This window comes from Nyctereutes procyonoides, unplaced genomic scaffold, assembly GCF_905146905.1.
Source record: "Nyctereutes procyonoides isolate TBG_1078 unplaced genomic scaffold, NYPRO_anot_genome, whole genome shotgun sequence".
NCBI classification, from domain to species: domain Eukaryota; kingdom Metazoa; phylum Chordata; class Mammalia; order Carnivora; family Canidae; genus Nyctereutes; species Nyctereutes procyonoides.
In genome coordinates this window covers 30,026,594-30,045,097 of record NW_026575159.1, presented here as the reverse complement: position 1 = coordinate 30,045,097, position 18,504 = coordinate 30,026,594, and the positions used below count along the sequence as shown (strand labels likewise).

Sequence of the window (18,504 nt, the reverse complement as noted above, 5' to 3'; positions counted from 1 at the left end):
GTCTCTAAAATGCTCTGTGAACCACAGGATAATTTTGGAATCTTTTCCCATTTGTGTATCTGGGTTGGAAATTGTTAGTGCAGACAGAGGACGTCACAGGAAAGATGGTGCAGGTGCCAGGTATTGGAGTTACCCAGGTGGGGTTATCTTCAGCCTTACCTAAGTGAAGTCTGCCTTCTGGAAGAATGCTGATCAACTTAGGGATTGTTAACCTATCATTTTTACATCATTTTAGACCCTGGAAGCTATCCTGAACTTCAAATACTCCGGAGGTCCAGGCCACGTTGAAGGATATTACAGAAACCTCTCCCTGGGGCTGCATGTGGAAGCTGAGCCATCTGTATTCTTCACTCGAGTCAGTACTCTGCCGGCAACCAGGTAAATGAGTCTCTGCCCTGTGATGGCCTTTCTCTAGGGTCTGACAGCACTGCACTGGGAATTCTGACTTCATCTTGGTCCCACTTCTAGTCAAATCCAAACAATTGTGCCAAGTTGCTTAGCCTCGTTGGGATTTAGGTTGTGTAACAGAAAAGCAGTCATTGTACAGAAATGCTTTTTTTTTTTTTCAGTTAGTTGTGAGTGGATGGGCTTTACACCTTACAAGATGGCATAATAATGATGCTAACATTGCAACATGCTTGTTTGTGGGCATCATTGTACAGGACACGTTTCCCACTCATTGCTCTGAGCCTGGTCCTGGCCTTAGTCTGGTTCAGCTCTCCTGTTAGTAAGGGGCTCAGCAGATAGCCGCATGCCTTGGGCACTCCTGGAGAAGTCCTACATCTTTTTCTATGTCATTGCTGGCATCCCAGTAAAACTCTGTGTGCAGAGCCACGCTGTCCAGCACCTAGGCACCTCTGTTCACAGAGCCCCCAGCCATTGGAAGCACTGACCTGTTTCTGCCCAGGGAGACCTTCTTGCACAGAAGTTTTCTCCCCTATTTACCTCTCCAGGCCTGGTCTTCCTTCAGGGGGAAAGAAATGAGACAGTGTGTCTACTTCAAACCCAAAAGTGACCAGAGGTCCTAGAGGTATTCTTCTCTAAAGTGGGAGAATGACATTTCCCATCTCAAACTTTGACTTAGCGTGAACTGGGAGTGGTGGGGTCTGAAAGTGGTGGATGGTGTTTCTACCAACTGGAGTCACTGTGCTGCTCAGATTCCCGCCTTGGTGGCCAGCAGCCTGTGGAAAGCAGGTGCTGATTACCATTGAGTATTTGGATATTTTCAAGTCTGGTGGTGCCTTACGTACTGGTGTAGGATCCAGTGGGATAGTGGTGGTATTTTTAGCGTTAAGGTGGCACTGGTGGCAAGCACCTCTGTGGCCTCAAGCTGGGGAAAGAGCGTCACATTTAGCATCCCTCTCCCCCCACCAGTGGGTTCTATCCTCCACAGGGTAAAATAGACGAGTGTTGTTGCCCATGTTAACGTTGATATAAAACTCCCTTTAAAGTGATACAGCCCCAAATAACAAGTGTAGTTTTAGTTTATAGAAAAGACTATTCTTCTTCCCAGCCACTGGAGAATGGCTTCACAAGAATTAATGGCTTAGCTTGGGCTTTTTAGCATCACATTTCATCATCTGTCACTTTTTCAGTCTGTGGAGTAATAGTCTTTCTTGCCAAGGCTTGCCTCTGTTTTGAATTTGTTGTATAAAGCATCAAAGCGCTTGGCCCTGGGGGAACTGTGGCCAGGACTGCTGCCAGACGCTGTTCGCTGTTGAGTGTTTCAAGCCCTTCCTGTGCATTAGGGCTGCTCCATGATGTACCTGCCGTGTTCCCTTCTCATCCCTTCATCGCCTGCTGCCACTGCTCATATAAATAGTTCTTGGAAGTAGCATAGGTTGTCACCGAGTTGGATTTTTCACCCCCTCTTGATATCTAGCTTGCATGTCATGGCCCCTGCTGCTCTAAATGACAATCTAAGATGAGAAAAATGCTACCATGTGGAATGGAGCAAACACACACTTGGGAGAGTTGGTGGTTGGCACAAGTGCTGTTTGGCTCCCACATTCCCTGCCCCTTGACCCTACTCTCTTTTCTGTTGTCCTGTGTGTTCTTTTAACTGCTCTTGGGATTTAGAGTGGATTTCTTCTGATCCTCCCTTTCCATCCCTGCTAGGTCTAAGCCTCCCCAGATCTGTGGATCTAGTGTCTCTGTATTCCCTCAGCACTCCAGTGCTCCATCTTGGTTACTTTCCTTGGGACTCTAGGAATAGTTGCCTGAGTGGTTCCCCTGCTTCCAGTTTTGCTCCTACATCATCCTGTAAATACAAATGTCCCCACGTTACTGCCTGGCTTAAAAACTTACCCAGTACTCAGGAAGTAAAGTTGGAAGTCCCTACTATGATATTCAGTATACTTAGAAATTTGGCCCAGACCTTTCTCTTTAGCTCCCAGTTCTCCACACATCACATGGAGATTTTCACTGGGTATGTCAAGACAGTTTCCTGCAATATGAATGTACATACATCTTTTTCTAAAACTTCTCAAACTGTCATTCCTTTACTTAACCTTTTGAAAAATGTTTGTTGGCCATTGATGATTTCTATCTCCTTGTTTGTAAAATTTTCCTGAGCATGACTAGAGAGAATGGGTTGATACTTCTACGGGTCTCTGTACTTTCAATAAAGTACTTACCAGACTGTAAACCTTTAAGCCAGCATCTTCAATGTTTCATTTATTCCTAAAATCAATACCTCCAACATTTCACGTGCTATATAAAGCACTCAGTGGGGTAAGAGATGGATAGAGCATAGTTCTTATGTTTCATCAGCCTGGTAAAAGCTCATCAGGCAGAAATAATACCAAATGGAAACATGGGTCTATATTAAGGAATGTCAAATCCCAGAAATAGAAATAGCAAGTGAATAAATATAAAAGATTGTTCCCCTTGCTCCTTAATTTCTTTAAAAGACTATTGACTATTTAAGGGAAAAAGCGTTTAATTTTGTCGTGCACATCATACACTGAAGTAAAATATACAACAGGATATTTAGATAATAAAGACTATATTTAAAAGTGCAGAGAAACTAGAGGGAAACAGAGGAGGAGGAATGATAGGTCTTACATTTATGTGTTACCACATTCTAACTTCAGCCATTTCATAAGTTAAAGGTGCATTTTGTAAACCCTTTAGCAACCATTTAAAGTATGGATAATAAACCAGAAGAGAGAAAATGGGTTACTAAAAAATACAAAAAGGGAGGAAGAGGTGGCAAGAAGGGTGGAAAGAACTAGAAACATACAGTCAAATAGGAAACAAAGAGCAACATGATAGACTTAAATCCAGTATACCAAGAATTACATTAAATGTAAATGGATTAAAGACTATATTTAAAAGTGGAAGTTGTCAGACAGTATTTAAAAAAAAAAAACTAGAGTCAACTACATGTTTTCTATCAGAAACTCACAATCATTTACAGATGAAAAGCACAAAGATGGGGGAAGATATGCCATGCAAACAGAAAGTTGATGTGAATGTATTAATATCAAACAAGTAGACTTTGAGGAGAAAAAGAGATAGGATAATTTGTATTGATAGAATGTTCAAGTCCTCCAGAGTACATAACAATCCTAAATGCAAATATACTTAATGTCAGGAATAAATGGAAGATGACACAATTATAGTTGAATATTTTGACACTTGTATCTCAGTATTTGATAGAACAAGCTAGACAGAAAATTAATACAAATATAGGAAACATGATCAGTTGTAGTAAATAATTCCAGCTACCTGATATTTATAGGACACTAAATACTTACGTTAGAAAAATTGAAATTGAGGAAGACAGAAAGGGATGGAAAAATATTCCATGTTCATGGATTGGAAGAATAAATATTTTGATGTCTATGTTACCCAGAACAATCTACACATTCACTGCAATCCTGATCAAAACACCATCAACATTTTTCACAGAGCTGGAACAAATAATCCTAAAATTTGTATGGAACTGGAAAAGACCTCGAACAGCCAGATGGATGTTGAAAAAGGAAACCAAAGCTGGTGGCATCACAATCCCTGACTTCAAGCTATATTACAAAGCTCTGATCATCAATACAGTATGATCCAGGCACAAAAACAGATGCATAGATCAGTAGAACAGAATAGAGAACCCAGAAATGGACCCTCAACTCTATGGTCAACTAATCTTCGAAAAAACAGAAAAGAATATAAAATGGAAAAAGACAGCCTCTTCAATAAATGGTGCTGGGAAAATTGGACAGCCACATGCAGAAGAATGAAACAGGACCATTCTCTGGATGAAAGACCTAAACGTGAGACAGGAATCCATCAAAATCCTAGAGGAGAACACAGGCAGCAGCTTCTTTGACCTCAGCTGCAGCAACTTCTTATTAGTTATGTCTCCAAAGGCAAGGGAAACAAAAGCAAAATGAACTATTGGGACTTCATCAAGATAAAAAGCTTCTGCAAAGCAAAGGAAACAATCAACAAAACTAAAAGACAACCTGTGGAATGGGAAAAGATATTTGCAAATGACAGATCAGATAAAGGGCTAATATCCAAGATCTTTAAAGAACTTATCAAGGTCAACATCCCAAAAAACCCAAAGAATCCCATCAAGAAATGGGCAGAAGACATGAATGGACATTCCTCCAAAGAAGTAGATACACAAATGGCCAACAGACACATGAAAAAATGCTCAATATCACTTGACATCAGGGAAATATAAATCAAAACTGCAATGAGATACCACCTCACACCAGTCAGAATAGCTAAAATTAGTAAGACAGGAAACAACAAATAGTGGTGAGGATGTGGACAAGGAGAACCCTTTTTCATTATTGGTGGAAATGCAAACTGGTACAGCCAGTCTGGAAAACAGTATGGAGGTTCTTCAAAAAGTTAAAAATAGAGCGACCCTACAATCCAACAATTGCACTACTAGGTGTTTACCCCAAAGATACAAATGTAATGATCCAAAGGGGGACTTGCAATCATAGCAGCAGTGTCCACAATAGCCAAACTTGGAAGGAGCTGAAATGTCCATCAACAGATGAATGGATAAAAAAGATGTGGTCTATATACGCAAAGAACATTACTCAGCCATCAGAAAGGATGAATACTTACCATTTACATCAAAATGGATGGAACTGGAGGGTGTTATGCTGAGTGAAATAAGTCAGAGCATGACAATTACCATGTGGTTTCAATCATGTGGAATGTAAGAAACAGTGCAGAGGATCATAAGAAAAGGGAGGGAAAACTGAATGGGGAGAAATAAGAGAGACAAAACCAGGAGAGACTCTTAACTCTGGAAAACAAACTGAGGGTTGCTGGAGGGGTGGTGGGTGGAGGGATGGGGTAATTGGATGATGGGCATTAAGGAGGATGGACGTCTGATGTGGTGAGCATTGGATGTCACATGCAACTACATCTGAGACTAATGATGTACTATATGTTGGCTAATTGAATTTTTTATTTTATTTTTTTAATTGAATTTTTTTAAAAAAGGAAAGAAAAAAGTTAAAATGCGGATTGTTATAGAGAGCAAATGTTTCAACCACACATCTTTGTAGATTTTAGATATTAAGCACTCAAGACTTGACTCTGGGTTTATAATTTGCTCTGACCATTAAACTATATTTTTTCTTTTGTCTCCATAAAAAAAAAGAAAATTTGGTTCTAAAAAATAGTAAAGAGTAGTTATCAATGAAATATAAAATGAAAAAAAAATAAAGTCAATGCAACCAAAAGTTGATTATTTGGAAAGATTAATAAAATTAATAAACCATAGCCAGAACAATCAAAATAAAAAGAGAAAGCACCAATTACTAATACTGTGAATGAATCATTGCAGATTCTACACATACTAATAAAAGAATAATAAAAAGTATTTTATGATAAATCATATTCCAATAAATTTTACAAATGAAAAGTGTTTTGAAAGACAAAAATTACTACAATTGACATGAGAAGAAATAGAGTCCCTGAGATAGCCACATACCAGTTAGAGTTTAAATTCTTAACTAAAGCTAACATAAGGCTCAGATGGTTTCACTATGAAATACATCAAGCTTTTTTTTTTAAAAAAAAAAAACATTTTATTTATTTATTCATGAGAGAGAGAGGCAGAGACACAGGCAGAGGGAGAAGCAGCCTCCCCACAGGGAACCTGATGTGGGAATTGATCCTGTACCCCAGGATCATGCCCTGAGCTGAAGGCAAATGGTCAACCACTGAGCCACCCAGACATCCCTACATCGAGCTTTTAAGAAAGAAATAATACTACTTCTACAAAAATTCTTCTAGAAGTAGACAATGGAGGGAATACTTCACATTCTCATTTTATGACACTGTCTTCACTGTGATGCCAAATCCACAGAGACATTATGAGAGAGTAAGTATTGTGACAGTGTCCTCATAGGCATAATTGTAAAAATTCAGAACCAAATATTAATGAATCACCTCCAGCAATATCAAAGAACACAAGATGAACAGTTTGGGTTTCATCCAGCAAAAAAAGATGGCTTTACCATTGAAAAATCAGCCCATTAAGTTATATACTGATAGAATAAAGGAGAAAAATGAGACGTCAGTTGAACAACAACAACAAAATCATATAACAAAATTCAACACTTATGATAGAAAGTGTCCATAATCAAGGTTTGGAGAACTTCTGGCAACCTGGTCTAGGCCATCTAAAAACCCCTCAAATTATATAGTTAACATTGTACTTAATTGTGAAAGACTGAGCACTTTTCCTCTATGATCAGGATCAGTTGGGGTGAGTATGTTTGCTTTTGCCAGTGTATTCATTACTTTTCTACCAGTCCTACCTAATCAGAGCAATGAGATGACAAAAAAATTAAGGCAGTACAAATTGGAAGTGAAATACAGTTGTTTTTCACGTGTTTGCATGATACATGTGATCACATAAATATTCTAAGAGATTACCACGCAAAGATATTATAAGCACTAATAAGTCAAGTTAGTAAGATTGTGGGATGATACCATATTCAGGAATCAGTTGTAGTTTTATATACTAGCAATTATTTTGAAATGAAATTTTGAAAATGTAATAAAAATATAACATTTAAGGGTAAATCTTTTTAAATATGGTCTCTACCTTGTAAATGATAAAGCACAGGTCAGGGAAATTAGCACTCAAATAATTAGGGAGGTATACCATGTTTGTTGATTGGAAGAATCAATTATTACTAAGATACCAGTTTTCCCAAATTGGATTATAAATTCAGTGTAATTCCAATGAAAATCCCAGGGATTTTGTTTTGTTTGTTTGTTTGTTTTAGTGCAGTTGACAAGTTTTTTTTTTTTTTAAATTTTTTTTTATTTACTTATGATAGTCACAGAGAGAGAGAGAGAGGCAGAGACACAGGCAGAGGGAGAAGCAGGCTCCATGCACCGGGAGCCTGACGTGGGATTCGATCCCGGATCTCCAGGATCGCGCCCTGGGCCAAAGGCAGGCGCCAAACCGCTGCGCCACCCAGGGATCCCAGTTGACAAGTTTTTTAAAGAAATTACTTCAAGATGAAACTGGCTTTTGCCAATGGACCAGACATGTGTCTTGACAAAAAAAATAAGTTGGAGGGTGTAGGGTACGATTTTAAGACTTAATATAACGTTACAGTAATTAAGAAAGTATTATTGTTATAAAGATAGACAAAAGGATTGATGGATCATAATAGTCCAGAAATAGGCTTTCTCATATATGACCAATTGATTTTTTTTAAAGATTTACTTATTTGAGAGAGAGAGAGAGAGAGCGCACACCAGGGAGGGGCAGAGGGAGAGGGAGCAGCTTAAGTGGACTCCACACTAAGCTTAGAGCCTGTCGTGGGCCTCGATCTCATGACCCTGAGATCAGACGTGAGCCAAAAGCAAGATTCAGACACTTAAGCAACTGTGTCACACAGGTGCCCCTGACCAACTGATTTTTAAGAAGGCATGAAAAGAACTTGATGTGGAATGAAAAGGTTTTTCAAGAAATGGTGCTGGAAGAACTGGATACATATGTGGGGGAAAAATAGCTTTCCCCTGTAGATCACATCACATACAAAAATTCATTTGAGATGGTTTCTAGACCTAAATGAAAAAAACTATAACCCTTTTCAAAGAAAAAGTAACAAAGTATCTTTGTAACTTTGGTGCAAAGATTTCTCAGATGGGATCAGAAACTAGTAACCATAAAACAAAGTTGATAAAATGGATTTTGTTAAAATTAAAAACTTCACCTCATCAAAAGGCAAGCTGCATGCTGGGAGAAAATGTGTGCTACATATTTGTGCCACAGAAGTCTTGTATCTGACATACATCGTGAAGTCTTTAAAAATAGACACTGAGACCATCAAAAAATGGGCAGAAGATTTGAGCAGATACTCACAAAGGAAGGTATACAGATGGCTCATACTTACCTGAAGGTACTCAACATCACTCATCATCAGGAAAGTACAAATTATAACCACAGTTAGATGCCACTGTCTACCCTCTAATGTTGCCAAACCTAAGACTGACAGACTGACAATTCCAAATGCTGGTAAGAAGGTGAAACAGCTGGAGGCTCCGTAAATTACTTCTGGGGGTATAACATGGCACCACTACTTCACACATTGGTCAGGCAATTCCTCATGGAGTGTGGCATCTACCTACCCAAAGACCTAGCAGCTACTTGCTCAAGAGAAATAGACATTTATATTTACAAAAGGATTCCTACAAGAATTTTCATAACTGCTTTCTTTGTAATAACCCCCAACTGGAGACAACTCCAAATGCCTGTCGGCAGTGGAATGGATAAACGATCTGTGACATATCCATGCAGAGGAATAGTCTTCAAATAAAATGAGCTACTGGGATGTGCAACAACATGGAATAATCTCAAAATCATGATGCTAATCTCTGTAGGACTCCATTTATACCAGTTTCTAGAACAGGAAAACTCATTGTCTGGAAAAAGAAGTCTGAACCGTGCTTGGCCATAGGTTGAGGTGGCCCAGGGCAGGAATTGACCTGTGGGGATCAGGTTGCTGACTGTCCCACTTTGCCTGGGACTTCCCAGGTCTTAGCTCTGAGATACTCTTGCCCTCGGAGAGCTGGCAGTGCTGAGCAAACTTCAGCAGGTTGTCACCCTAGAAGGAAGAGTGTCTTTTGAGCTGATGAAATGTTGTGTATCTTGATGCAGGTGAGGGTTACAGGATTGTAGGCAAACATAAAGCTCATTATTTCATTGTATCTAAATTATACCTTGACTTTAAAATTTTGTTGCTCATGTGTAAAAGATACGTATATAGGAACGCCTGGGTAACTCAGCAGTTGAGTGTCTGCCTTAGGCTCAGGGCATGATCTCGGAGTCCCAGGATTGAGTACCACATTGGGCTCCCTGCAGGGAGCCTGCTTCTCCCTCTGCCTGTGTTTCTGCCTCTTTCTGTGTGTCTCTCATGAATAAATAAAATCTTTAAAAAGTGTGTGTGTGTGTGTGTGTGTGCGTGTGTATACATACATGTGTGTATATAGACATGTGTGTGTGTTTGTGTATACACACATAAATACTGGAGAAGCATGGGAAGGTGGCATAAGAAATGAACCAGTGTCCTAATTCTTGAAGATTTAGGGTTTTACCACCCATTCCCCACCCATTCCCTGGGAGGAGTAGGGGAGTGTTGCCAACATGGGGCTTCTGTTTCCTTGGCCAGATTTTGTGCTCTGTGCAGTCCTGAGCCAGGTTTTTAATCATGGACCTCAAGGCTCGGCACCTGTGGCCCATGGCCACATGAAACTAAAGAAATGTTTGAATGAGTATAGGAAGTCCTTGACTTAACGATGACTTGACTTAGGATTTCTTAACCTTAAAATGGTGTGTGCAAGTGATCCGAATTCAGTAGAAACCATTCTTGGAACTTGGAATTTGGATGTTTTCCAGGGCCAGTGATATGTGGATACTTGCTTGTCATTCTGGGCAGAGGCAGAGAGCTGTGGCCCTCAGTCAGCCAGTCAACTCCACGAGTGTCGACAGCTGGCAGACTGGCAGTTGTTCTGCACACACACGGCCCTTCTGTTTGTCACTTTTTAGCACAGAGTTCAATAAATTACATGAGATACCATAAAATAGGCATTGCCAGATGTTTTTGCCCAACTGTAGACTAATGTAAGTGTTCTGAATGTATTTAAGGTAGGCCAGACCTAGTGTGACATTTGGTAGGCTAGCGCATTCAACACGTTTCAACTTAGGATATTTTCAACTTATGATGGGTTTATCGAGACATAACCTCATCGAAACAAGAAGAAGATCCATAGGTGTAAAACACCAAGACTACATTTATTCAGATGTCTCTTGTATAAAAGGCATGACTTAAAAAAAATTATTTAGGCTCTATTTTCCTTAGAGACCCATATAAATCGCATGGCCTAGAATATAGCAGAATTATCATGCATTTAATTTGGGCATTCAATTTTTGCACTTTATTGAAGTTGACGTGACACAGTGTATTGTGAATTCATTATTTTCCATCTTGCTCACAGATGAAGATTTTTCTGTTAGCATCATGTCATTTTAGAGTCAGGCATCCCCAGAGATGTCCTATTTCCACACATTTGCATTATAAACGAGGTCCAGAGACGTTATGTGATTTGCCTGGGTCCTCACAGCTTGCTGGTGACAGACTGGCATCCATGTATCATGGCTTCAAGGCCTCTGCAGCACAGCCAGCTGGATGACCTGCTGTATGTGGGGCCTGTGTGGAGATTCAAGCTGATTTTGGTGCACAAAGAAGCCACATAGACATCAAAAGATAACTGTTGCTGGCATAAATGGAACCTCCTCTACTCTGAAACCAAAATACAAATGGATATTCCATCGTTTTGCTCCTTGGGATGGTTTGTGTATCTGTTCCTCTCATGAATATTGATAATTTATTAATTTTTTCTCACTGGTAGTTTTTAAATGAGAGTGTTTTAAAACGGAGAAAAGGGGGGAAGGGAAATCCTATTTATTCAGGGCCTACTGTATTCTCGGGAGTGTCCTGGGTCTGTTAGGCTCGGTGTCCCTTTAAACTCCAGAGAACCCTTTGAAGTGGGCATTGCTGTCTGGGGATGTCGCTGTAACCTGAGCTGCAGGTCCGGGAGTGGAGGAGATGTGGTGTGCATTAGAACGTTCTTGGCACCCAAACCCAGGCTTTCTGCCAGCTGTCCTCTGAACGGGGAGTGCTCGGTTCTTTATTCTGCCCCTTACCCCTGCCACATCTTTGGAGGACCTGGCTCCCCCAGGTCCACCTTCCTGCTGCTGACTGGGGTGCTCAGCGTGGTCCTGCTCACCTCACTGGGCTGTTACTAGAAGCAGGTTATGCCATGGAGGAGGCAGGTGCGTTCTTGACAGCAAAGCACAGTATAGATGAGGGGGAGGTGGGATTCTCATGGCTCTTCTCCCCTCTTCTCCCTTGGGTGTACACGGGTCTCAGCTGACTTATTTAGGAGATCAGTTATTTTGAGATTGATTTTTTTTTCTTTTTAATACAAAGCTGGTTGGTATGTTGTTAGGGACCAGATTGAAATGGATTGGGCTATGCCACCCCTGTCTCTGTGCCCAGCCCTCCTCTCTCCTGGGGAGCAATCTTTTTCTAGCCTGTTAAAATAAATGATCCAATCTCATGCATTGCTACTCTGAGTTATGTGAAAAATACTCTCCTCTGAGCAGGGCGTAGGGTGTAATCATTATTACATTATTAATAGAAATCATACCACTTGACACATCACAGCACTTATCCCTGGCCACTTAGATATATTCCATTTCCCCCCATGGGGTAAGACAGCTCAACCCCGTGGGGAACATGTGCTCACAGACTCATAATAAAGGCAATCTTAATGTTGGGTTTTATCATGGTCGATCTTTTTCAAGTTGCTAGGTTTATTTATTAAGTTGGTTTTAAGTTTAACAAGAATTTAGAATTTTAACAAGCGCGAGGATTCAGAAGGAAATGTACCTGTATCTGATTTCAGATTTTGATTCTACTGCTTATTTGCACTGCGGTCTTGAGCAAATGGCTTTTATTTCTTTATCTTGAAACAGAGATAACATTGATCTTGCAGAGTTGTGGTAGGGTCTGCAAAATGTATGTGAAGTACTAACATATAGTGCCTGATGCGAGGTAGATAATTGCAAATGGGCGGTCGTTCTTTTTCTTGCTTGTGTGTGCACATGTACATGTTCTAATTGTGTGCCAGATTCAAGGGAGAAGGGGGTGAATTGGTGATTTGAACACAGAACAAACAGCTTTGCTGCAGCAGGCCCTACGGACTTCCTTAGGCTGTCACTCAGCTCAGCACACCTGGGAGGTCTGTCTGCCTGTTCCCCACCTTCCCGTCTGCTCCCTGCAGGCAGGCGCTTCTGGACTCACTCTGTATTGGTAGCACCAAGCCAGTAAAATAAGCAGTCGGTACTCAATGGAATTGTTAAAGAGATGCTACAGTGGGGATGTGAACAGTGTGTGGTGGGAACTTTGAAGAAAACGGCTGAATTTGCATGGGGTAGTTATAGGAGGTCTGATAGGAGTTCTTTGGGGAAGTGGAGGCAGGACAGTTCACGAGGTCCCGTGATGGGGAGTCATGGGCAGGGCAGGGTGCTGGGGTGGACTGTGGCAGCTGCTGATGGGGCTGTGTCTTAGCCTGGCTTGGCCCTGCCTGCCCAGCAAGCACCAGAGAGCAGCTTCATCTTTTACACAGGAGTACTTATTACCAGCTACACATAGGAAGCAAAAGACTCTTTCCTCCTCCTCTCCTGAGAGGACAGGAAATGAAATGACGTTTAGAATTCTGTTGGTTTGATTCAGACCTGAATCACTTTTTTCAATTTATTTTGTAACAGTTATAGATTTATAGGAAGTTGCAAAAACGTACAGAGTGATCCTATGCAGCCCACATCCCACCTTCCCCAGTAGGATATAAAATAGGTCTGCAGTTGGGAAATGTGGGAAATAAATATTGAGAAAATTACCTGAAGTGCCAAATTAAGACCTCCCTTTGTAATATTTAATGAACTTTTCAAAATTTTTTTTTCTAACATAGAGACAATAGCAAGGCATTTAACATCAAGGAGACGTAGTAGGCCATGAGAGGACCGGTCCCCCGATACAGAGCTCCTGGGGAGCTGTGCCCTGTGCTTTGCTCTGGTGTCTGTGCTTGGGAGAGCCCCATGTGTCTCTGACGCAAGCTGCCCTGCTCCCTCTTTGGTACTTGTATTGTTTAGATGTGGCTCTCAGTGGGGGCTTCACATCTCAGGTTCTCCAAGCGGATGGTCCAGCGCAGAGTGGGGGACTCACCTTCGTGCCTTGTGTGAGGGGCCGACGGGTGGTCCAGCTAGTGAACCCATCTAGGTGGGCCATGAGACAGGGAAGCCTGCCGCTGCATCAGTGCCCCTCTCTTGGTGGTCACTGAGGCAGGGCTGTGAGGAGTGCCCAGGGGACACAAGGAGGGCTGCCTTGCTTCTTGGAGAACCTATCTGGCTGGTGTTGCCGGCCACACACAGCCCCTCTGCCCCCAGGTGCCATGGCAGTTCGGTGAGTTAGCATGACATGTTGGAGGGAGCTTTATCTACCCTGCCACCCCAGCACCTGTTGGCTTGTATCCTCTGAAATGATGAGCACACCTTTCATTGTTTTCCACCTGTTAGCACAGACCTATGAAGTCCAGGAGGTGAGACCCAGCCTGTGATGGGCTGGAGCAGCTGGACGTTCCATCTAAATTGGAACTGACTCTATTTAGCAGTCTCTGGTTCCAGGTACCACCTCCCAGTGACTACCTCTCATTTTTCTGTTTCTGTTCACTTGAGGGGACTTTTATGTCCTACTATAAGAAGTATTAAACTATTAAAATCAGTAGTTTTAAGTGATTCGTATTTTATCATAGATGGTTGTATCATGAAATGTTACATACTGGTGTTCATTTTATAACAGTATACTTAATTAAGAAAGTTAAAATGTTTCTATTTAACAAATAATATACACTAATATATTTTTAAAGTCTGATTTTTAGACTTCAATTAAAAGTGCCTATGTCATGGGGTGCCTGGGTGGCTCAGTTGGTTAAGCATCTGCCTTCAGCTCAGGTCATGATCTTGGGGTCTGGGATTGAGCCCCACATAGGGCTCCCTGCTCAGCAGGGAGTCTGCTGCCCCTTCCTCTGCTTATGCTCTCACTCTCTCTCAAATAAGTGAAGTCTTAAAAAAAAAAAAAAGTACCTATGTCATGTTTGATTTAAGGATTTGAACATACGTATAAAGGTAGATTCTATAAAAGCAACAGTTGGCCAGAGTTTTATTTGCAACCTTATGTTTAGAATTCTTGCGTTTTGCATTTTTAAAGTTTTACTGGTTTGTTTGTTTAATCATAACAGAGTGAATTTCAAGTGGTGACGCATGAAGCAATTTCAGGTAGCTATTTGCAAGTACTTTTCTATAAGCAATCCTGTTTGAATTCGGCTTGTCGTCATTCCCAGAAAATGAAAAGCCACATTGGACGTGCTCATCATTATGTGTTATCTTTGTGAGGCACAGGTGTCCTTATGTGCCCAGCTCACATACCTGGTGACAGTCACCTGAGACTCAATCTCACACTCATCTTCCTGGCTCCTGGCTCTTACCCATGGTCTGTTATGAGTACAGGTTGGGCGATACAGTGGAGACAGGGTGGTGGGGTCTTCTCCGCTGCTGTGGTGCGGTGCTGGTCTGTTGGAAGATGAAACAGTGCTGCGAGCGAGCCGTGAGCGTGTTTTCTCTGAGCGCCAGGGGCTCCTGAAAACACTGCGTCCTGGACGCTCAGCCTCTCAAATGTGTGCTTTCTATTTAAGCATCTTTATTGAAACGTCATTTACATACCATACAGTCCACCCACTTAAACTGTAATTTAGTGTTTTAGTAGACTCAGAGTTGTTCAGTCATCACCACAGTCTAAATTTAGAACTTTCCATCTTCCCAAAAGAAGCCCCATACCCGTTACCAGTGGCTCCCATCCTCCATCCAGGCAACTGCAAATCTATTCTTTGTCTGCAGATTTGTCTGTTCTGCATATTTTATGTAAGTGGGATTATGCAGTGTGTGACTGTCTTCTTTCACTTAGCGTAATGTTTCCAAGGTTCACCCACAGTGAAGTATCATGCCATTTATTTTTAGGGCTGAATAATATTCCATTGTGTGGATATATTACATTTTGTCTATCCATTCATTAGTTGATGGACATTTGGGTTGATTCCATTTTGGAGCCATTATGAATAACAGTCTTTTGAATATTTCTGTACAAGCTCCTGTGTGGATAGGATTTTATTTCTCCTGGATATACCTAGGAGTGGAATTAATGGATCACATGGCAACTCTATATTTAATTATTTAAGGAGCTGCCAGACTGTTTTGCAAAGTGGCTGCGCCATTTTGCATTCCCACCTCAGTGTTTGAGGGTTCCGGTTTCTTCACGGTCTTGCTGATATTTGTTATTGTGTGTCCTTGCAATTATGGCCATCCCAAATATCTTATAGGGAAGTTTTTAAAGCAGTATTTAAGAACTTATTAACTGAAATGTTAGAAACAGAGATCCTTCCTGCCATCTTCAAATTGGGTACTGATTTTTTCCTGGAAAGAAGACATATTGAGAAAATAAGGCTTACAGAATTTTGATAAAAGACCACATGGTTTTGGCCAGTGGTGTATGTGGCCATCCCTGCATGTTTCGGTTTTGTGTTTGCTCACTTGACTGTACTCCTTGGAATGACTGAACACTAATGTTTGGATCCTGGGTGGCCCCAGAGATACTAGATTCTGGGGGGTTGAGAGAAAGAGCACTGCTTAGTTTCTGGTTGAGGCACCATGGTTTTTAGACAGACTCAGACCTTGGCGTGGGAATTTCTCATGCTCACTTTTAGCTGAGTCAATATTGAATAATTAGCTGGGATTGCTTTGTTGGCAGGGTTGTGTGCTTTCCCTTTGCTGCTCCACTGACAGCTACCAAGCTAATAATAAGCACCACCTCTTGTGTCTATGTAATATTCTGCTTCAGTTTTTTTCCTCCTTATGATTTAGTAAGGCACTTTCACCTATTTTTCCATTAGAGCCTCCTAATAATTTTATGATATAGGTACTCTTGCTCCCCTTGGGGAAAAACTAAGGCTCAGAGAAATTAAATGACTTGCCTAAGATGTTACAGCCACCAAGATACAAACTGATGTTCACAACAAATGTTATGCACTAGAGCTCATTAGATTCATTATGATGTTAATTTTTAAATTCCATCAGTCTAAAAAAATTTAAATTGACACACAATAAAATTGACTTTCTGATGTACAGTTTTATGAATTCTAACTCATAGATTCATGTGTTCACTACAGTCAGGATAAAAACACCCCCAAACATTCATTCATTGTGCTACCCCTTATAATTTTAGCCTGCCCCACCCCTCAACAGTGACCACTGATCTGTTCTCCATCGCTGTCTTGACTTTCCCAGAATGTTATATAAATGGAATCATGCTATACGTAAACTTTTTTCAATGACCGTATTAATTTTGAGATCATCCGATATTGTTGAACATATCAGTACTTGGATTTTTTTTTTTTGTCGTTGCGATTTTCACTATATAGGTATACTGTAGTTTGTGAATTCTCTCATCAGTTGAAGGATATTTTGGATTGTTCCTACCTTTTTGCGATTATGAATAGAGCTGCTGTAAATACCTGTGTATAGTGATTTTATGAACATAGTTTTCATTATAAATTTTTTTTCATGGTCTAGAATAGGGTCTATCTTCTGGTGAATGTTGCTGAATGCTTGAGAAGTATGTGTGTTCTCTTGTTGGGTGGAGTAGTCTCTAAGTGTCAGTCAGATCCAGGTGGTTGATAGGGTTGTTTCTTCTATAGCCTCGCTGATTTTATGTCTACTTGCTGTGTCAGATTGCTAAGAGAGAAATGAAGTCTTCAACCCTGACTTTGTGTATTTCTTCTTTCAGTTTTTTCTTCATGTATTTTTGAAACTTCTGTATCTAGGTGTATTTATGTTAAGAATTATTATATATTTGTAGTGAATTAGTGCTTTTATCATTATATGACTTTTCTCTTTATCTCTGCATATTTTTCCTGCTCTGAAGTATACCCTGAAGTGTCTGATACTAATATAATACTCCAGGGTTTGTGTTTTTTTTTTTTAATTAAAGTTTGTTTGGCATATTCTTTCCATTCCTGTAATTTTAGCCTATCATTATATTTAAAGTGGATTTTTCTAGATAACATCCAGTTCAATCTTGTTTTCTTAGTCTATTCTGACAATTTCTATTAATTATAATGTTTAGGCCTTTTATTATACTTAATATAATTCTTGAAATGTTTGGATTTAGGTAAAGTTTACCTATTTTGTTTCTACAGGATTTACACATTTAGTTATATGATCTATTTGAAATTTATTTTTTAACATTTAGTTATTAAATCTCTTTGTTTTTTTAAACATTTTATTCATGAGAGACACAGAGAGAGAGGCAGAAACATAGGCAGAGGGAGAAGCAGGCTCCTTGCAGGGAGCCTGATGTGGGACTTGATCCCTGGACCCCGGGGTCACGCCCTGAGCTGAAAGTAGATGCTCAATCACTGAGCCACCCAGGCGTCCCAATTAAATCTACTTGAAATTTATTTTTGTTCATGGCGTGAGGTAGGGATATAATTTATCTTTGTGTCTGCATATTCATGCACACCAGCACTATTTATTGAATCTTCTTATTAATCAATACTCCTACTTCAGTCATTTATCTAGTTGCCTTATATTCGTAGATCTGTTTTGGGGCTAATTTTTTCCACTGATGTATTTGCATATCATGGCCCTAGCAGTGCCTTCATTATACAGTTTTATAACAGTTCTTGATATCTAGTTGGCCAAGTCCCTTCCAAACATCTTCCTGACCATTGTTCTGTATATTCTTGGCCCTTTGATCTTACATACAAATTTTAAAATCAGTGAGTCAACTTTGATTAAAACTGAAACTTTGTTGGGATTTTGTATTTGATTTCATTGAATTTATAGACATTTCAAAAGAGGTGACTTAATTAAAAATATTGTCTTCCCATCCTTGAGCATAATACACTTCTGGGTTTATTCATCACCTTTAATACTATTCTATAAAACTTTTAAACTATTCTCCATAAACATTTCACAGTTTTAAAAAGATTTATTCCTAGATGCATTGCTACTATAAATACACTTTCTTAAAAATTATTTTGTAACTTTTTAGTTGATAAATAGGAATGTTATTGATCGTGGGGTGTGTCTTTACCTGCTACTCAACAACCTTTTGAATGTGTTTTTCCTCATTTTGTAGAAATGACTAAAGGTTTTACTTTGTAAACTTACCTCCTCTTTCCCAGCCCTCTCTCATGACAAGAGTGTGATTTCCATGAAAGTGGTCTTCCATTTTTCTTGTTCCCTTCCAAATTCCCAGAGCCTGGAACAGCACCTTGTACACAACAGGTACTCAGCAGATGTTGTATTCCTTAGAGGAAGTAATAGAGTTC

General features: G+C 40.2%; 1 protein-coding gene across 1 annotated transcript in view; it reads left to right on the top strand.

Annotated features, from left to right (window-relative positions):
- Positions 1-18,504, top strand: part of TRAPPC9 (trafficking protein particle complex subunit 9) — a 542,263-nt gene that overhangs the window by 338,336 nt on the left and 185,423 nt on the right. Inside the window, exon 20 of the mRNA XM_055314325.1 lies at positions 236-378. Within this exon, the coding sequence (XP_055170300.1) occupies positions 236-378 (143 nt within the window). The remainder of the gene's footprint in view (positions 1-235; positions 379-18,504) is intronic.